This window comes from Castor canadensis, chromosome 3 (assembly GCF_047511655.1).
Source record: "Castor canadensis chromosome 3, mCasCan1.hap1v2, whole genome shotgun sequence".
NCBI lineage: Eukaryota > Metazoa > Chordata > Mammalia > Rodentia > Castoridae > Castor > Castor canadensis.
The window spans coordinates 155,284,167-155,306,100 of NC_133388.1; the positions used below are offsets into that span (position 1 = coordinate 155,284,167).

The 21,934-nt window shown below is 35.4% G+C and overlaps 1 protein-coding gene across 1 annotated transcript; it reads left to right on the plus strand.

Moving 5' to 3' along the window:
• The first annotated feature begins 479 nt into the window (after positions 1–479).
• Positions 480–19,979, plus strand: Cibar1 (CBY1 interacting BAR domain containing 1). Its single transcript, XM_020183699.2, has 9 exons — positions 480–631; positions 1,136–1,370; positions 3,761–3,829; positions 4,662–4,763; positions 7,313–7,318; positions 8,565–8,669; positions 13,687–13,800; positions 18,141–18,260; positions 19,688–19,979. The coding sequence occupies exons 1-9, from the start codon at positions 606–608 to the stop codon at positions 19,781–19,783; spliced, it is 873 nt and encodes a 290-aa protein (XP_020039288.1). The 5' UTR covers positions 480–605; the 3' UTR covers positions 19,784–19,979.
• Positions 19,980–21,934: the final 1,955 nt, after the last annotated feature.

The following is a 21,934-nucleotide window of genomic DNA, read 5'->3' on the forward strand; positions in this document are numbered from 1 at the left end:
TGTTATCTTATTTCCAGTGTCTAATACAAACATTTTCCACAAAGTAGGAACTCAATAAATATTTGCCGAATAAACGAAAAGATAAAGATGAGGTGGGTAAACGCGGCTCTTTTCAGAGGCAGCTTCCAAGAGCCCACATTTTCTGATTCGACACAGAGATGCAGAAGGACAAGCAAGCTCTAAGAGCACAGGTCACCTAAGCAGAGCCCAGACCCCAGGGGTCCGCCTTTCCCTCCTGGTTCCTGGTGGGATGGTTTTTTCTCCTTTGCTCACAGCCTTCTGGAAGGACTGACGAATGGGCGTTTGGTAACAGCAGCGGTTATGGAGGGTGAAAAGCCCAGGCTTCCCACAGGCAGGGGTGGTGCGTCGCCACGCCCGCAGTCCCCTTGCCACTCTGCCCTTCTGGCGGCCTTGCTGGGCTCAGGCACTGACGGCGGGGGCGCGCGCCGTGTTTCCATAGAAACGGAGTGGCCGGCGCGGCGGCGCGCGGGGCGGGCTCTCCAGCTCCCTTTGGCGGCGGCGGCTCGCGCCCCAGCGCGCACCCGGGCGTCGCGGAGCCCCCGTCGTTGCGCGCCAGCCTAGGCCCCGGCCGTGCGCGAGGCAAGATGTTGAGGCGCAGCCTGGAAAGCCGGTAACAGCCGGGGCCTAGCTGCCCACCCAAGGCGGTCTACATGCGAGGGCTGTGGTAGGCGAAGTGGAGCCTCTCCCTGGAGGGCCTCCGCGCCGAATTCGACCCCGGGCGGGAGGCTGCAAAGTCCCCAAGGCGCTGTGGGACTTGTGTCCCCAGGTTATCGCCCACCCACTCTTCCCGGCTCCGATCCCGCCTGATCGCGGGGCTCCTGGAGCCTGAAAGGCAGCGGGGCGCCCCGGCCGCGCAGCGCTCCGCAAGCAGCTGCCACCCCTCCGCGGAGATGCCGGCTCTGGCCTTCTTGGGCCTACGGAGTCCGGATGGTGAAGCCAGGCCTCGGATGGGGTCCCGGAGGAGGGTAGTCCTCTCCGGGAGACTGGGCTCTGGGGGATTTTGCACTTTCAAGACTGCAGACGCCCGGCAATGTTTGTCTATCAGATTAACGTGAAGCAATCTCTAAGGAGAATGTTTTGCTTTTTGTTTCACCTTTTTTTTATCCCCCTCCAGGGACGCTCAAACCAGACAACTGCAAGATGCTGTCACAAACGTGGAGAAGCATTTTGGGGAGCTGTGCCAAATCTTTGCTGCTTACGTGCGGAAAACTGCCAGACTGCGAGACAAAGCAGACCTCCTCGTGAATGAAATCAACGTGTATGCCTCTACGGAGACCCCACATTTAAAGCAGGGCCTGAAAAACTTTGCTGATGAGTTTGCCAAACTTCAGGATTATCGCCAAGCCGAGGTAGGGAGTGAATCATGGCGTCATTGTTAGGAATGAGCCAGAAAGTAGTGGGTGAAAGAAACATGAAGATTATTTGGCCTGATAAACGCACATTATCATGGCCGTAACCTTGTGTGTGTGTATTAAAGGGAAGCTTTCCATGGTTTACCTTGCTGTTTCCAAACCAAACTTTAGGGTGTCTTTCACTTGATTTGCCGAATTTGGCTAAGCGGTGCCCGTGAACAGAGGCTAGTGAACATAGTACCTACAGCGAGAAATAGGACTTGTATCTTGTGTGCACTTAGGTACATCTTAAGTGTGACTGGAGATGGAAAACATTGAGAATGCCAATATGAATGAATCAATTATTAATAAGTGAGCAAGATATTGATTCTTCCATGCTTTGGGACATTGACCAATGGGGGAGCTATGATTACTATCATAGAAGCAAAGCATTGTGAAGTGAGGTAGGGTGTTTTTGTTTTGCGCTTTGAATCAACAAGGACTTGTTCTTGTGATTTTTCTTCCTAAAAGCCTCCCCTCCCCTTAATTCTTAATTAGCCTTTCAAGATGCCAGATAACTTGTTAAAAGTTCTCCATTTTTTATTAGGTTTCTTGAGTATAGTTCTCACTATGTAGCCCAAGCTGGCCTCAAATTCCTTATGTGGTGGATGAAAGTCTCTGCACCAGCACGCCTATTTCATCAATGATCAATGATTTTGAGGGGATTTTGTGGTTATTGTTTGGTTTTGGCAGTACTAGGGTTTGAAGTCAGGGCATGACACTTTCAAGGCAGGCACTCTACCGCTTGAACCCCCATCTCTAGCTTCCTTTGGTTGTTTTTAAAAGCCTAAACCAGACGTAAAAATTATCAAAAAGTAAAATGAGAATAATAATCTTTGAACCCATCATTGTTTTACATAAAAAAATTTAAGCAGTAATCACTTTTGACTACCTTTTGGGAAAATGTTGAGTTCTTGTTCTATGTTTCTTCTGTAATAAGTGATTCTCTGTTATCCATAACTGGAGAGTTAATGTTTGAAAACTAATTTATATTCACAAATAATTCTAAAATCCTATTTCAGCCAATAATTTTTTCCTTTTAGAAAACTTCTATGCTATTAATAAAATAGCAAAGTGAATTGATTTACATTTGTTCTCCTTTTATTTCCCTTGCTTACTAAATAGTGGAGGTGCTAATGAACAGTGACCAAAGGTAGGCAACAAAAAAGGAGAACTGTAAAGAAAAGAAAAAAGAAGCCTTGGATAATCCTTACACTGAATGGCCAATGTATGGATTATGACAAATGGTGTAGACTAAACTATCCTGGATATTTATGGGTTTCACTTAGAATTCTAAATATTTAAATGCTTGACAGGAACTTGATTTTTTTTTCATTTTCCTAAAATCTTTTCAAATGAAATATTCATATAACATTGTTTTGAGAAACTAATGAAAAGTTAATGTAAAAGGAAATGTCTTGATTATACAAATGTTATCATTTAAAAGCCTTTTTCCTGCTACAAAAATACTTGTGCATTTTAAACAATCAAATATATGCCTTTGTATTACCTATCCTGACAGAAATTTTAATGTCCAAGAGTTGTTTTTCTTCTGCTATATTTATGACTAGCCTAGTTAAAAACATGTTTCTTCAGTTCCTTCTCTTAATGTTATTAATAAAAGAATTAAATTACTTTCTATGATAAAAGTTAAAATGTTTAAGAAAAACTGTTCTAGATTTAAATTTTAAAAATCGGCTGTAGGCCTTTTATTTTGTTCTCTAAGCTTTGACAATTCACCAGTGACTCTCAGAAAAATATTTGCAGCTGATACATTAATCCCTAAGCTTTTTTTTGCTGTTGAGTATGGTGTTTTAAAAAAAAGTTTCCAGTATACTATAGCTTTCGACTTCAATTTTCTGGAAAGTTGGGCTATTACAATTCAGAGTCTGTACTTGAAAGGTATTTTGACCCTGTGCTAATATACTGAACATGGTAGCTGTATTAAAATTTGAGATATCTTAAAACTTACCCAAAAACTGCTACTTTAAGGTTTAAAAAAAAAAAAAAAAGTAACACCAAGATCATTGTGTAGCAAGGATGGGCTCCTCACAACCCATCAGTATTTTCTTGCCATGTTTTATACCAGATACTTTTCTGTTTTTAATGTTACTTTATAGCTTAACAGCTTTAATGTGTTTGAGAGTTACCAGAGTCTTGCCAATTTCTGGTAATTAATCTTTTACTTATAATAGTATCTTAAGCAGTAGTATTCTAACTTAAAATTTTAAAAATATTAATCTTTATAGTAATTATTTCAGGTTAAAGAGCATAGATTCTATTTCAGTACTTAAATTTTGATATCTCTATGTTTCTTTTCAGTTATATTTTATAATAATTTTCAATAGGTTGAAAGACTTGAAGCCAAAGTAGTTGAACCTTTGAAAGCTTATGGAACCATTGTAAAAATGAAACGGGTAAGTAAATCCATTTCTTTTTATCCCATGATTAGGTATTCTGACAGATTATCAGTTTTCCAACTGTATTTTTAGTAAAAAATACAAAGTAATATATATAGTCATTCTTTTTTACATACTCCAGAAGATAAGTTTCTTGGATATTTGAGAATAATGAAATATTTTTAGTGACCTTACTATTTTTGTAGCAGCAAAAGACATTATTTTTGAAATTTAAAATATTTAATATTTATAGCCATGAAGTATAGACAAAAATTATTTTACTAAATGAATTTACATTTATATATTTTTGTATTAAAGTAGATGATAACACTTGTACTTTTAAAATGAATATGAAAAAGTTCTATTTTTAAAATCAACTTTAGTCAGGCATGGTGGTACACACCTGTAATCCCAGCACTCAGGAGGCTGAGGCAGGAAGATCAGGAGTTCTAGGCTGTCCTGAACTACACATCAAGCTCCAGGCCAGCCTGGACTACAAAGTGAGACCCTATCTCAAAAAAAAAAGAAAAGAAAAAAATCAGCTCTATCAATGTAATTTTCATACACCCTAAAATTCTCCCATCATTGAATTTTGACAAATGTGTATGCCCACATAACCACCATATAAATTATATGTGTTTATTTTTATGGTTATAGTTTTACACTGAAATTATGTAATGACTTTGAGAGAATATTAAGGAAACGTGTTCTCTTTCACACACAAATTCTATATTACTCATTATGATATTCATAATGGTGCCTGGATTAAATGAGAAGTACTCTTCCAGTCTGAAAACAGAGTGTGTTTTTTCTCAATTTGAAAATTTTATTCATAAAAATGCTTTTTCAGGAAGACCTCAAAGCAACATTAACAGCAAGGAATCGGGAAGCTAAGCAGTTAACTCAGTTAGAAAGAACACGTCAACGAAACCCGTCAGATCGACATGTAATTGTATCCTTTGAATTTTGGTCTTTAAACAATGTTTTATAAGGTATGCAGTACATAATTAAATATATATTATACATTTCTGGTTTTTAAATGTGTGGAGAATTTTAAGATAAATGTTGAAAAGAAGCACATTTATTTAGGAATACTTAACTATGGAAATTAGCTAATTGTAAAGCTATGATTATACCACCTAATTCAGTCATTCTATTGTCTTCCACAATAGACTTTCAAAAACAAAAAATCCATTCATAAATGCAGATGTCTTTGCAGAGTAAGTTCAAAATTCTGAGATTTTTTTATATGACTATTAATTATAAAATTAAAGATCTTTCATTAATGCTAATGTACCAATGCTCTCTGCCCCACTTTTGAAAAAAAGAAAATAAATCCCACAATAATTCCCTTCATCCTTAAAAAAAAAACCCAACAATAAAAATCTTATATTAACCATACTTAACAGCTTCCAGCCGGACCTTTAGGACATTTAAGAGTGTAAATGAAGCACACAATGGGACACAGTGGAATCTAAATAGGAGTGTCTACTGGAACCCATAACAAGGTTCTTCTGGTAAACATGACTATTTCTTAATCTAGGGTGTGCCTTGTTCATGACTAACAAAAGCATAGCAAATAATTGCTAAGTGCCAGCAATTAGGATAGGTAGGACTGTATAGAAAGTACTAACATATCCCTGCTGCCTCTTTTTCCCATTCTTCCTTACACATAACCTGCTTCCTTAAGGTTGTTACTGCCTAGCTCAGCCAGAAAGCACATGAGGACTGGCTTGTAGGAGGCATGTGAGGTTCCCAAACACCTCCATTCATGAATGGAGTCCCTTGAGCAGTCCTTCTTCCTTTGGAACAAAGATACATAAGCCCAATCTTGTACCAAACAAAAATAGGCAGCCATACGCTGCGAGACCTATTGGAGGCTGGGAGAGGAACATCTAGCCAATTACTGAAGTTTAAGATCTCAAACTAGAAATTATTGGGTCTGTTTTAAGTTAAGTCAGACAAACCAGAGAATGCTGGAAAACTCATTACTGACAACTAGAGATCTCCCTGTGGCAGAGGCCAAGGGAAAGCCACTGGTGTTTGGAAGTTAAAAATACTTGTTTCATTTTGTTGTGGGGTGGGAGGGAGTGTTGGTACATGAACGCAGATAAAATATAACATCTGGAATCTCCAGCAATTGGTGCTTGGGTATTTATATTGACACAACGCAGAAATGAATATGTTGCTAAGACAAAGATTTTTCTGATTTAGGTGTTTTGTGGTCAAAACTGCTGTGGAGGAGGTAGTCTTACAACATACATGAAACAAGTTGTGGGTTCACAAGGATGAGGGGTAATAAATGCAACAACAGAAGAGATTACTGCTACAAGTGAACTGATTTGTTCACTGGCTAGGATCTACAACTTGTGAGTTTTGACAACCTGAAATCAGAAAGTAAAATACAATCTCCATGTAAATGTATTCAGTAGAAAAAAAAAGAAATTCAGTCACAGCAACATAGTATTTTTTTTTTACCAGGATAGATCCTTAAAATTCAACTACCTCTTTATTCAAAAGTATGCTGATGTTCAATATATAAACTAAAATAGTCCCTGTGAGTAAAGAAGAGAAGAAATCCCAGGGTTTTGCCTGCTCATGCCCCAAGGAAGGCCCTAAGTAACTTGTAATCAGGCTGCCTGTAACACAATTTGAAAAATATCAGTCTGGCCCCCCCATTTTATAATTCCTTTGAAACCCTTGAATAATTCCACTGAATATACTGATACAGTATTCATGGGGATATAGCTTAATATTTTAATCAGCATTTCTGACTCAAATCGGTGTAATTCTAAGATTTTGAAGAATTCTTAGTAAAAGGAAGAATTACTAGAAATCGATACTCTTTTGCTAGAACTAGCTGTGTGATTCTGGGTAAATTACTGTGCTCAGGCAAAGGAATTTCAGACTTTCAGAAATAGAAGTTGCCAGAGGGTGACAGAAGGTTAAGATGCAAAGGTCCCAATTATGGCTTCTGCTTCCCCATCTTTACTAGTTTAGCCAACTCTACATGTACTTCCACATTTTCATATGAAAATTTCAATAAAGGGGGAGGGGAAAGACATGAATCAAAAGGAAATAAAAGAACATCAGTCAAGTGTAATAATTACTAGGAATCATCCTGCTTGAATATTTTCAGCAAAAGAAAAAGTCATCAAAGAAGTGATAATGATTTTTCATAATAAACTGGGCTCTATTTTATATCTGGATTTCCTGTGATGAGGATATTAAAGAATCCCCAAGCCAAGCAATATAAAGAAATGCTTTTAATACTAGTTATAATTAAGTTGAAGATTTCTATGGTTTTTAAAACTTTACACTCCATAGAACATATGTATAAAAGCTAGATACAAATGAATATATTTTAAGTGCTTAGTATCAAATTGTATATTTAAGAGTATAGAAGTAGTAAGAGTGTATAACTGTGTTAAAGTACATGATTTTAATTTATTGACAAAGTTATTCTTTGAAATGTATTTTTTCCTTTATGAAAACTTTCAGTCACAGGTGGGCAATAAAGTGGTGTGTCAAGAAATGGATTCTTATAGTAAACCCTTTTACTTGTTTCAATTTGTACATTTTCTTGAACAAGCAGTGATTAAATGTCATAATATTACATGCAAATTTTTTCCATGAGTAGTTATTAAGTGATGCTATATGAGACTTTTGAGCAAATTCAATGCTAGCATAAGGAACAAAACTTTATTAGGGAGAATTTAATCAGAAAAACTGGGCTGTCTTTTCAAATCTCTATGTTATTGCCCAAGAAAACATTTTAATGTTTTTGGATAAGTACTGTCATTAAAAAGAAGAGATGCTTAAAGAGAAATACATGATTAAATTGGAAATGTTCTGCACTTAACAGTTCTGTTGCCACTGTATATGACTGTTAGGTTCTTGAAATGCAACTAGAATAACCTAGGATACAGTTTCCACATTTTTATAGAATCAGAACTATTTAATTCAGGAGGGAGGGAGGAAGAAAACGAGGGAGGCAAGCAGGCTTAACGTATTTGGAGAACTATTAAAAGCGGGGTATGGCTGGTGAAGTGGCTCCAGTGCCTGTGTCGCAAGTACAAAGCACCAAGTTCAACCCTCCAGCACTGCCCCTCCTCCAAAAATAAAGTAAGCAAGGTGATAAGAGACTTCAGTTATATTCTTGCTAGCCTTAAGTACTTCAATGTTATTACGATAAAAAAGATTAGATTCTCAGTTGTGGAAACTGTCATATCCATAGTTCTTTTTACTGTGTACGTCAGTCCTTTACAAAGATTATTTCAGTTAATCCATACAACAGTCCCGTGAAATAAACTCCATTGTATTTTACAGATTGAGATATTTGAAAGCATTGAAAATACTCGTTAATAAACAAGTACTTTCTTGAGAGAAGCAAAAGGAAGAGAGATAAGAAAAAGGATAGATAGTATGATAAATGGCACAATAGATGGGTGCAGTAGAACAGAGGAAATGGTTTTATTGTAAATCATCCAAGGGTGAGAGGGAAGAAAGTGGTTTCAGAGAAAGGGAACGATTTTTGTTTTGAGTCCATTAATCATGTCACTAAATAGATTTAACGTTCTCTATTCTGCATGTCATATTGATCATTTTATTATATCTGGTAAAATATAATGCTGAACAGTATACACTGTTATGCCAAAAAGCCAAGTATTGCAATGGTGACATTTACCAATAGACTCAACTGAATGGATTCTGATTTGATTTTTTTATTTGGGGGCGGGGAATGCTTTTAAAGGCAGAAACTGAATTACAAAGAGCTACAATGGATGCTACCCGAACAACTCGTCATTTGGAGGAAACTATTGACAATTTTGAAAAGCAGAAAATAAAGGATATAAAGGTAATTAAGTAACTGTTAAGGCTCAAAACATGTTTTTTAATCTCAATTTTTAAATTTATGAAAAACTTAACTTACTGATATTTTAGCCCATATGAAAAAAAATATTATAGGTAAGAGTATATCAAATGTTATTCTCCTGTGAACACAAATGATATACAAAGGGGCTCCATTCCTAACCAGTGGCCACTTTTATCCCTAATATTGAGCAGAGTGGCTCAAATGTAGAGTTCCTGCCTAGCAAGTATGCAGCCCTGAATTCAAACCCCAGTACTGAAAAAAAAGGAGGGGGGGTGGACAGGCGAATGTTTATTGGGTTTTTATCTAGCAGGTGCCGATCTAGGTTCTTTACATAAATTATCTTTCAACTTTCACAGCAATCCCATGAAGTATAGTATTATTATTAAACAGATACAAAGTAATTTACCCAGGGACCACAGTCAGAAATAGGAGTTATAAACCAGGGATTTTTTATTGTTTTTCATTATAATACACTATCAATAATATCTATAGCATGAAATTTTCTAATCACTACATTTTATCAAATAAATAAATGGTAGTAATTACCAACTGAATCAATTTGCATCCATCACTACAATAAGGTGGTTTATTCAACAAAATCACAATAATTGCCTTATTTTCTTATAACACATCAATAGATTCTTTTTCAGGATCATGAAATTCAGCAGGTTTTCAGTTGACATTTTTTTCTAAATAAAGTCTTAGAAAGATCTAAATATTGCTTATGACCATCATATATTCTTTAAAAAAACTGCATTTAAGGATCTTTTTAGCTCTCTGTAAATTGTCCTATAACAAACTTTCAAAGTAGTTTTTGTATTTTCCTCTGCCCTTAACCAATAAAGTGAGCATTATCTGCCACTTGATTATATAATCCATCTCTGAAATCTAGAAGCAACATTCATTTGCATCTTCTACTTTAATTTCCTCTTATAGTTTCAAAGGATTTAAGAACTTTGGCCTTTCAGTTTGGTCATAGGCTCTGTACTGTCATGTATAAAAGCAGGTTGCTACTCACAGAAAAGCATCTGAAGAGGCTTCCCTAAAATAAATGCCTTTACTAAGCTGGGAATCAGGAAAGTATGAAGTTCTACAACAGCTAACATCCACTCTTAAAAAACTGGGGGTTAAAGAAAGTTTTTATTAAGAGAATTAGCTTAAACCTGAAAAATGAGAATGGAGACTTGGGAGGTGTAGCTGATTCCACTGTCACCTAAGGACTCCTTAGTAATGGGAGTCTGATTCCTTGCCCCACCACTGTTCATTGGACATGCAAAATTCTTTAATATATGGACATTCATCTTTGTTCTGATCTGTGGGTTCACTTCTGTGTTCTACCTGCATGCTGGCTACCTCTACAGGAGTTATTAATTTCCTGAGCATTACCAAGTACAAAACTGGGGCAGAAAAGGTGAGTGCAGAATTCCCAACTACAATTTCTACTGCATGGGATTTTCTGAAATCCCAGGGGCTGCACAGTGGAGGGTGCACAGGGAGTATGCAAGCTTTTTTCTCCTTACCTGCAATATCATGCCTCTCAAAAAGAGTCTCCTGATGGTTTCAAGGGGGAAAAAAACAGAAACACATCTTCACCTTCATAAAATTTAGATAGAATTCAAAATGTACATCTTACTGGTTTTTAATATATTCACAGCCATGTACAACTATCTCCAATTTTAGAACACTTTTCATAACCCCAACCTTGTACACATTAGCTTTTACCTCCTTGCGTGCCTCCCAGTCCTAAGCAACACCATTAATCTTGTCTTTTATGATTTGGGCTATTCTGGACATTACATATGAAAGGAATCATACCTGGTTTTTGTGACTGGTTCCTTTCACTTAGCATGCTTTCAAGGCTTATCCATAGTTGGAGCTTGCATCAGTACTTCATTGTTTTATGGTCAAATAACATTCTATTGATTGTATGGACATTACATTTTGTTTATCATTATTTAATGGACATTTGAGTTTTCCCCAGTATATAATATGGTAAGGTAACTCTTTGAGGAATTGCCAGATTGTTCCAAAGTGGCTGTATTATTGTACATTCCCTCTGGAAAGTGTACGAGAGTCCCAATTTCTTTGCATCCTCAATACTTATTTATCAGACTTTTTTGTGAGAGTGGGATAGTGTTTGAGACAAGATCTTGCTCTGTATGCCAGGCTGGCCTTGAACTCAGTCCTCCTGTCTTAGCCTCCCAAATCCTGAGATTTCAGGCATGTGCCACCATACCCAACTTCATCAGACTTCTTAATTGTAGCCACACTGTACCTCAGTGTGGTTTTGATTTGCATTCTCTGATAATTCTTATTGACTATTTATATACATTTTCCTTGAAGAAATGGCTATTCAGATCTTTTGTCTATATTTTGTCTTTATTAGTGGGTTGTAAGTTTATATAAATGTAATATATATACACATATTATATATGTATATTATATATTCCTCCCCCCCAATAACAAGTCCCTTATTAGGTAAATGACTTGCAACCATCTTCTCCCATTTCATTAGTTGTCTTTTCACTTTCTTGATGGTGTCACATGAAGCATGGGTTTTTAATTTTGATGAAGTCCAATTTCGTTTCTTCTGTTTGTGCTTTAGTGTCAGTTAAGAATCCACTGCCAAATTTGAGGTCATGATTTACCTCTGCTTTCTTCTAATAGTTTTATAATCTTATATTGTCTTTGATCCATTTAATTTTTAATTTGGTATGAACTGAAGGTTAAATTTCATTCTTTCATATTAAAATATCCAGTTGTCATGTCACCATTTGAAGAGACTACTCTTTGCTCACGGAATGGCCTTGGTACCGTTGTTGAAAACCAGTTGACATGGGGTTTTTTTGTTTTTTTCTGAACTCTTATTCTCAGTAATCTGAATCTATCCTTATACAGTGCCAATAACACTGTCTTACCATTACTTTGTGGTAAGTTTTAAAACAGATTGTATGAGTCTTCGTATTGCCTTCTTTATAGATTGACTTTGGATACTGGATGTTGCAATTCTGTATTATTTTTTACAGTCAGCTTATCAGTTTCTACAAATCAGATGGGATTCTAATAGGGATTGCACTGAATCTACAGAATATTTGAGAGTATTAACATCCTAAAACTAATTCTTCTAATCTATGAATATGGGATGTTTATCAATTATTTAAGTTCTCCTTAAATTTTTAAGTAGTATTTTTAGTTTTCAGAGTGTGGTGAAGTAGTTGATATAAGCAAGAAACAAATTTAATAACAAATGTTTCTTAACCATGGAGTATGTACAAGGTACCATCCTAGGTATAATATGTAGATAAACTCATTTACTCCTCACAACACTCTTAGGAGAAAGGTACTATTATTACCATAGTTTTAAATAAATTAGACACTAAATGTTGCATCTTATTTTAAAAATTTAACATATGAGCATATTCATGATGAGAAATAAGAGACCATATTATCCCTTTTTGGTATTCTCACAGTTATCTTATAAAATATTAGTTTAATAAGCCTTGATTGGTGGATATCGAGGTTGTTTTTGCAATTGTAAATGATTTTATCATTGAACATCCTTAAATATCAGCCTTTGTGCTAGTCCAGTGATTCTCATGGATTAAGTTGCTAGGAGTGGAGTTCCTGGTTCAAAGAACATGTACTTTCAATTATAATACCTATTTTTAAAACTTCCTCCCACAAAAGTTGAACTACTGTACCTTGTATTATTAGCACCCATGTAGCAAGGATTAATATTTTCAATTACAGCCAATCTGATGGACAACCAACATCTCATCATAGTTTTCATTACTACTATTGAGGCAGTATTGTTTCATGTATCTAGTGTCACATCTTATTTCTTTAGCCAAAACTTCTATTTGAGGCTGGTATTTTTCTTACTTCATTACATTGAGGAAAAATAACCATTTATTTTAATAGAAGGCATGTTAATAAGTTTTCTCATTTTATTGCTTATGGTGTTTTGCCACCTTAAAGCTTTATTTTTGCTGCCTTTCATTTCTGCCTTGGTGTCATGCTTAGAAAAGTTGTTTTCATCCCCAACATTATATAAATATTTTCCTATATTTTCTTCTAGTTATTAGTATGATTTTTAAAAACATACTGTGGTTTTAAAAATATTGTAAATATTTAAATTTTCTGGTGGTTGTGTTTTGCATATGATATGAACAGAAAATTCTAACAGCCTTTTCCAGAGCATGTACTCTGGAAAACCACCATTTGCCCTTGCCTAAATGTTAACAAGACCACTTACAAAGTTTTTATTAAATATCTTGCTTGCCAATCAAAAACAGACAGAGGTTTTAATATTACTGGTAAGGAATATTTTCTAAGTTATCTGACATCTTAGTTCTGCTGTTTTCTCCGTAGGAGTTTCCACACTGCTTAAGAGCATTTGACTCCTTTCTGGTAGGGACATTAACAGCTAAGAAAATTAAGTCCCAGCCCTGGTCAGAAGCCACTCAACCTCTATGGTATCCTTGTATAATGGACATTTAGTATGAAATCCAAAATTGTTAGCATAGGGCTATTTTTTTCTAATAGTCAGTTGCTGTGACCCTATATAAAGTGACAGTAAGGGCCATTGTTGGTCACAATTATGTATCTCATATCTCAGAGCCTAGTCTTCTGCATCAATTGAAGTTACTAAAATAACAGTTTCAGAACTTAACTAGAATACTTACAAGCATGTGGTATCAGAGTACAAAGTGGCATATATTTTAGTTAGGTCTTTTTTTATCACAAATGTCAATTACCAGGTATAAAGAAAACTAAATAAAACAAAAAATAAGAGGGAAATGAATATTGATATAGGAAACTTTGTATAATTTTAAATTTTGCTGTAAAAATCTTCACAACTATTTTTATCTCAGTTATCTTTTGCCTTACAGAAAAACAGATGCCTTGGTCCTTCAGAAAATGCCCAGAATAAAGAATAAACTTGATAAATTCATAAAACAATTCAAATGTTTAAACTCAAATCTTTGGTTTTTTTTAGAATATATTTTCAGAATTTATCACAATCGAAATGTTATTTCATGGCAAAGCTTTAGAGGTCTACACTGCTGCCTACCAAAACATACAAAAGATTGACGAGGATGAAGATTTAGAGGTAGGACTATGTCTATCTAAGCTCAGTTCTTCTGTCATATGGAAATGTTTGGGAACAGTAGATGTATGGGTAAACATATCCTAAATCAGAACTCTACAATGGTTTATATTGTGTGTAATCCAAATAGCTGAACTTTTGTGATTTTCTTCCATTTCTATTGTCATTTGACTTAGTGTCACTTGCTTCCAAATACTAAAGCTAAGGTTTCTTAATTTATATTCTGTTTATAAAAGATTATGATGGCTTTTACCTGTCAATTATAAAATAATAGCAAATGTTTATATAGTGATTGCTTTCAGCTGACCTATACATTTTAACTGTCCTAATTATCTTAATCCTCCCATGAATTTTAATAAAAGTACTTAATGTCCTCATTTCTACAGATGAGAAAACTGAAGCAGAGTGATTAAGAAACTTCCCAGAGGTCCTATAGCTAATTATTAAGTAGCAGAGCTGTGGGTCAACTCCAGAACTCAGACTGCAGTGCTGTTTCAAATACTCTGTACATAAGGCTACCAAAAATGTGATTCTGGATGAGTGAAATGAACTTTTTCCTGCAGGAAACAACACTGCATTGAGTGGCAGGTTCAAAAACCAATCCCCTACTTTCCTTGCAACACTGGAGGTCTACTTGAGAAGTATTTCCAGTCTTTTTCCTAACACCCTTGATATGCCATTTGGTAACTGACAACTAAGTTTCCTTCAAGTTCTTTGATCCCTAAGACTTTCCTTCTCCTTCCAGAGGCCCTAGAGAACTTTTTTGGTCACACTATTTCCATTACAACTTCTCTTATCTTAATCAGCTAGCTAGGTAGTTTTTGGGAGGAGAGATCCATGAAAAAGGTTCCAAGCTGGTGGTAGATGTGTTTTTGAACTTCCCCCACTTTCTAGTAGAGTAATACTCGGGAAAGTTGGGCAAGTCAACTTCTGTATACTTCTGCTTCCTGCTGAAATGTAAATTCTAATACTTACCTCATCAGATGTTTGTTCAGCAACTGTTATTCAGCACCTATCTGCTAGGCACCATTTTAAGTGCTGAGGATTTAGCATTGTAAGTGAAATAGTCCATGTTGTCAAAGCAGGAAATTTAAAAGCTACCAGGGAGTTCAGACATTTAAAAAAAAATACTTTGTATAGCTATTTACATTTTATAATGCAACCAATTTCTATGATGAAGGGTTCTAATAATCTCAAGAATCAAATAATCAAATAATCTCAAGAAAGAAGCTTGAGAGATGAGGATACCTAGCAAAACTTTCATGCAGACAGCCTATAGATGAACAAAGGTCCTGGGGCAAGCTGTTGAGAATACAGAGCAATGTATTTTAAATATTTAGCACAGGAGAGAACACATGCATTTACTGAATGAACCATAGGCCTAAACTACTATTATTATTATGCCACCAAGCAACTGTGAAGAAAGGAGAGCAGTTTAGAGAGCTGTGCAATCAGGGGAATTAAAACTATCCAGTAGGTCCCAAGGGGAGGAAGGAGCCCATGAATACAAAGTTTCTTGGAAACAAGTAGAAGAAACACAAAGAGAGAAATAGCTTGTTTTTCTTTGAGGTAGTCCATACTTCACAAGAACTATTAAGATTTATTCCAGTAGCAGCTAAATACTTGCAGTTAGGCATTCTAGTTATATTACAAACCATCTTACCTTACTTGTTCTTCAAATGTAAATTATTGTCAGGCCCATTTTCCCCTTCCAAAATTACTTCTGTGTAATCATTTCAGAGAATATTCATATCTTGACATTCACTCCTAAAAAAGATCTTGGATCATGCCAGAAAATGCATTATTGCCAATAAATTAATCTTTCTGAAAATCTGTTGTTTTACAATAAAGAGGTTAATTTAGTAAATATTTAATTGGTTTAAATTTTTATCCCAAGGGTTCTATATAGTCTTCCATTTTCTTATTTCATCTTTGCTAGTGAAGTTAAAAAAGGAACATTCAACCAAAAATATATCCCATCCAAGAAGAATTCAACTATGATATATAAGAACTTTTAAAAGTATCACAATGTACCCCAGTACAAAAATATGATAAAAATATTTATAGAAAAAATATATATATACCCTCCAAAACCAGCTGATTGAGTCATCCAACTTTCTTATCACTTTCCAATTGATTAAGAAAATGTTCCAATTCTTCTGTCTTCAAAACAGAATTTGGCCCTCAGTAACCTGATAACCTAACATACAACTGCCCTAAATTGCAAGCCTTAAGTTTTAAATTGTCCTAAATTTGAAGCCATACCTCCTTACTTTTATCCCTTGATTCCTTTTGTGTCCTTCAGTTCTCTGAGATCTAAAGGAGTACGTGTAGACTTCCCTTAGTTTGGGTCTCCTTTTTCTTTCACACCATGGGAATTAAGTTCATGTTAACATTCACTGAGCAAAAGTGAATTGATTGACATCATCTATTCAGATGAGTTGCAAAGATAAAACATTTAGGGCTCCTTGCACTAGCAGCACTTAAGAATAGTTGTTGGAGAAGGACATTTAATCAATTAAAAACAGCAATACAGGTTGGGTGTGGTGGTTCATGCCTGTGGTCCCACTGACCTAGGAGACAGAGATCCAGGAGATCACAGTTTGAGGCCATCCCAGGCAAAAAGTTAGTGAGACCCCATCTCAACCAATAAAAATGGCATGGTGATGCACACCTTCATCCCAGCTACATGAGAGGTATAAACAGAAGGTCCAGGTTGACTTGGGCAAAAATGCAAGACTCTATTCAAAAATAAAGCAAAAGGGACTGGACGTGTGGCTCAAGGGTTGGGTTGCCCACCTAGCAATCACGAGGTCCAGAGTTCAAACTCCAGTACTAAAAAGGGGGGGAAAAAAGCTTATTCTCGAGGATATAAACTATAGGAGCTACTGACTAGAGAAACGCACTGAAAGGATGAGTACGTTTGCTGGGATCCCAGACCACGGAGCCAGCATTACAAAGGCACAGTGTAATATAGGTTAGGTATGTAGGCTAAAAGAGTGGTATAAGCTCAAATGATTGAACTTACTTGGTTGTCACCTAAAGCATTTTGACTCTGGTTGTCAAGAGCCACAAGTTTTTCTAGTAGAGAAAATACACTTAGGTCTTCAATAAGCAAGTCTAAATAAGCTATAAAGAAAGGTGTGCAGTTAAAAAAAAAGAAAGAAATTTAGGGATAATGCTACTATACTAGTATATTGTCTTTCATTGTAAAATTGAGCTTAGAGCTGCTTGGTCCATATAAGTATGTAACTATTTAAGGTTAAAATTCAGTTCCTCATCCACATGAACCCCATTTCAAGTGCATAGTAGCCACATATGGCCAGTAAAAAGCATTATTTCCATCATCTCAGAACCTTATATTGTACAGTGCTGGTCATTGTACAGTAGCTGGGAGCATGAATATGTCTGTCTGAAGTGTGTGTGGAGTAAATATAGAGAATGGATTGGTTGAAGAGTAGCCAAATACTAGATAAGATTTTTCAGAGAAACACATTTTTAAGGGAAACCCTTAAAAATTAAAAAAAAAAAAGTTTAAGGTGTAGGCTGGTACAACGAAAGAGTTTGGTGACAACATGCAATATGAAAAAAGGTTTCAGAACAGGGTCTTTTGAAGACAAAATGATCCTGATGATTAAAAGTATTTGTACATTTGAAGTTTTGGATGAAGAAAAAATTCACATTGAAAGGATCAGAATAACACTTGCCTTTTACAAAAAGAGGATGGGCTGACGAGTTCTGAGTAAAAAGAGGGAAGATGATGAAATTTATCTGATAATCTTACGTTAGTTTGTTAGAGAAGTGGGGGAAGAGAAATAGGAAGGCTAAAGATAGAAGATTTTAAAGTACTGCATTAAGGAAAAATAACTGACAAATCTTAGTAGCCTACTCCTAATGAGGTTGGAACTCATAAATGATAATGGCTCCAGTGTACTCTTACGTACTTTTTCCATAGCAGTACTGCAGTGAAGTTAAATTGATGAGCTGATGATAGGCAAAACAAAAAGAATCCAAGCTGTGGGCTATGGTGGCCATATTAGCTTTGTATACTTTGAGGGCAAGAACTTTTGCAATTCCCTGGCAAAACACCTGAGTCTTTCTTTTCTTTCATGACTTAATTACTGCTCGCATGTCTCATCATCAAATAAAACTTAACTTTTAGTCTTCATCTTTCCAACCTTAACTATTTTTGTAGTTCTTCCTCACAAATGTACAGTTAATTAGAATTTGCTCCATGGAGGCAGTACTTAAAAGATCTTAACTAAGAGGAACTTAATTTTAATTTGGCTATTTAAATTTTCATTTAGTATCTACTTCATAATGTTGTTTTGTCATTGCAATAGGTTTTCAGAAATTCTCTGTATCCACCAGATTATTCATCTCGTTTAGATATTGTAAGAGCAAATTCAAAATCACCTCTTCAGAGATCACTGTCAGCTAAGTGTACATCTGGAACAGGTCAGGTGAGCTAAAAACTGTAACTTAAAAGACTTTGAGTTATTGTCTTTGGAATTGTTTAGTACTAAAAATGTTTCCCTTCAGTCATATGACTTCACGTAATTTACTCTCTCTGGGGCTATTTCCTCTTTTGTAAAATGATGGAAAGTTGCACTTTTATCTTTTATATTATCATCACACATTACACTCTGAACGGAGCCACTTAAGAACAGAGATAGAAGACAGAGAATGCCATGTAATATGTTGGTGAAGAGAATAGATTCTGAAATCAAGTAACTATCTTAGTGGATCTATTCAGATATTATGCCTGAAAAATAGCTGAACGTGATCACAGATCCAGAAATAGAGCTCTTTACAGAGTGAGCCAATTTTCTCACTTCTTCTACATCCAGAAATTCTGAAGCAGGGCCGGACAATAACATGACAACTATGATCTAGAGAGCTATGTATCACCTTTTCCCATCTAACCTTCATAATTTAAAATTACATGAAATATTTTCAAAATACGACTTTTAAGTAAATTTGATTCAAAACCTATTCTCATTTGATTCTCTTTTTAGCACTCACTTTCTACTTTATTTATCTGCCTCTTTCCTAATCAAATTATACTTTTAATTATCAGTAAGTGCCTTGCACATGATATCATTAATCTAGTATTATATTACATCTAAAGTTTTGAGTACTTAGAATTAAATGTTACCTAAATTGGCTAATAGTTGTACAGGTGTTTAAAATACATTATCCAAAGGGTTTTCAACTTAATCTCTATTGGCGTGGGACAGGTAATTTGGGGATACTGTCCTATACATTGTAAAGATGCTCAGCAGCATCTCGAGGCTTTACCAGACTGCAAGATGCCAGTAGTCACACACACACTCACACACACACACACACACACACACACACACACACACACACACACACACACACACACAGTGACAACTACCAAGTCTCTAGACATTGGCAAATGTCTCATAGGAGATATAATCACCCTCAGAGATGTTTTAAGCAAGATGAACCAAGTGAAGATTCTTAACCCATTCCATTTAAATCACACTACTTTTATATCAGTATTTCTGACCTACTGCCTAAGTCTTTATTTTTGCTGTCAAATACTGCAAAAGCATATTTTTAACATTCCCACAATATGTAATTAATGTTAAAGATACACACAATACTTTTAGTTACTGAAGTACTAGTGGCCACTTAACTGGAATCAAATGATTGAGTTTACATAGATGCTTTTTCAACATTAAAATACAGTAATTCAGAAGGAATTTTCATTACTAAAAATTATCATGTATGGCAATTTTTCTAAAATACTTGTTATTTGCATCTTTTCTATTAAGAGCATGTAAAAAGTTACCAAGAATGCAAAAATATTTTTAAGTTAGTATTTTTTATTTTAAAAAAATGTGTTAATTTTTAACAGCTATCCACCTGCCGACTAAGAAAGGATCAACAAGTAGAAGATGATGATAAAGATGATGAAGACTTAGATGTCACAGAAGATGAAAATCAATTTTAAGTAAACTTCACATTTCCATTTGCATCTTAAATGACTTGAAATTCAGAATTACCAATGGTAATACTTTATACTCACTTGATAGGTTCAACCTCAAAATGAAATCCTACTAAGAAATGGAAAAATAATTAAAGGAAATTCATGCTGACCAAAAATGAAGGTTTTTAAAAAATATTACACACCAGTCATTTGAGCATCCTGCCTAGTGTGGTATGTCATCTTTTCGTGCTAAGTTCCATTTTTTTTAAAAAAGAAAAAAGTTTATTTCAAAGCATTTTCAATTATGCACTATACCTAGTTGAAGTTGCAACAGTAAATGGATAAAAAAACAAAAGATCTAACAATTCCTATTTGTGTCCTTTAGGTTTTGACTCCATGTTTTTAACACCAGAAAAGGTCTGCTCACATACAAGTTCTACTCCATTAAGCCTTAAGAAAAATTTTTTCTTCTGCTAAAACCTTATGTTTCATCATTTGATATATAAGTTTACCCTCTTCAACAAGATTATAATCAAATAAAGATAATGGGACACTACAATAGCAGGTTTTGCATAATATATAGCTAAAATTTTAGCATTTTTAGATATATTCCAACTGATTGTGGTTTTAACATAAGACTGCTATCACACTAAAGCATATGTGATACTGTAACTGAGAAGGCAAGTAATCTGTTGGAATGTTGCCTCATCATCAAACACCATAATCATTAAAAACTCTGTAAAAATTTTGCCAGGATACCATCTACTTAATAAACCAGTATATTTCTAAACACATAAAAACTGGCTGGGCATAATAGCTCAAGCCTGTAATCCTAGCTACTTGGGAGATGGAGATTGGCAGGATTACAGTCTGGGGCCAGCTGGGACAAAAAGTTCGAGACCCCATCTCATTCAATGGCTGGGCACGTACTTCTCTGTCATCCCAGCTATGCAGGAAAGCAGAACTATGAGGATCACAGTCCAGGCTGGCCAGATATAAAAGCAAGAGCCTATCTCAAAAATACCAAAGCAAAAAGGGCTGGCAGCACAGCTCAAGTGGTAGAGCCTAGCAAGCGTGAGGCTCTGAGTTCAACCCTCAGCACTGCCAAAATATTAAAAACAAAACAATTTAGTCAGAGCCTGTCAGTATATCTTTATACTTTTGCTTCTTTTAGTAAGGAATAATACTTTGCTACTTTTGAATCCCAGTCATACATACAAAAATTATGAAATTTAAATCATTTGAGATAACTGGAAAAAAACAATATTCATAACAATAAATACTTTCCAGAAAGCTTTTTGACTTGTCATTCATGGTTCTGTTTTTAACAAAGCAGTGCTTCCCAAGAACAGTTTAAACTGATAAAACTTTAGCACTTTAAAAATTCAAAACACTTAAAACTCCAATGAGGGAAATTATCCTTGGATTTTTGTTAAGTCAGTACTTAAATATGGTGTAGTTCAGGGTAAACAGGATTACAGTATTTTTTTAGCTACTCACTAAATAGTAACTTCTTAGTTGCCTCGTCTATAAAATCAAAGCAGTACCTAATTCATAATTAATCAACTGATGGTTCTGGAATAAAACAGAAATATGCAAAAGACAGGAATACTATTAATGAGAATACTTTCATCAGTGTAAAATTAAGTTTCATTATTTAAACCAAACCAGACTTAGGTTGACACACTATTAAAAGACCAGATAAACATTTTACACTTTTTGGGCCAGGAGGCAAAATCAAGGATATTGTAACCATTTTAAATGCAACCACATTTAAAAATGTAAAAACTAATCTTAGTTTCCCTGTTGTTAAAAAAAAAAAAAAAAAAAAAAACAGGGAAACAACCCAATAGGTTATTTAGCCTGTAGGACTCCATCTCATACCTCCAAGATAGGAATAAATTTATTAGCATTATCAAAATTAAGTTATGCACCTTAATAAACAACACTTAATGCAAAGGAGGATGTGGGTAGGGACAGTGCTTAATAAGTAATATAGGTCAAAGGCTACTGCTCTTAACTAGGTTTCAGTAAACAGATAAAAGTGCAATCAGATCAAGGGCAAACACAACAAGGGGATTGGACTTTGATCACATGATGAGGCAAGAGACACAAGGGAGGTATGAAGATAGACAAGAAACCCCAAAAAAACAAGATAGCATTTAATGTCCTCAA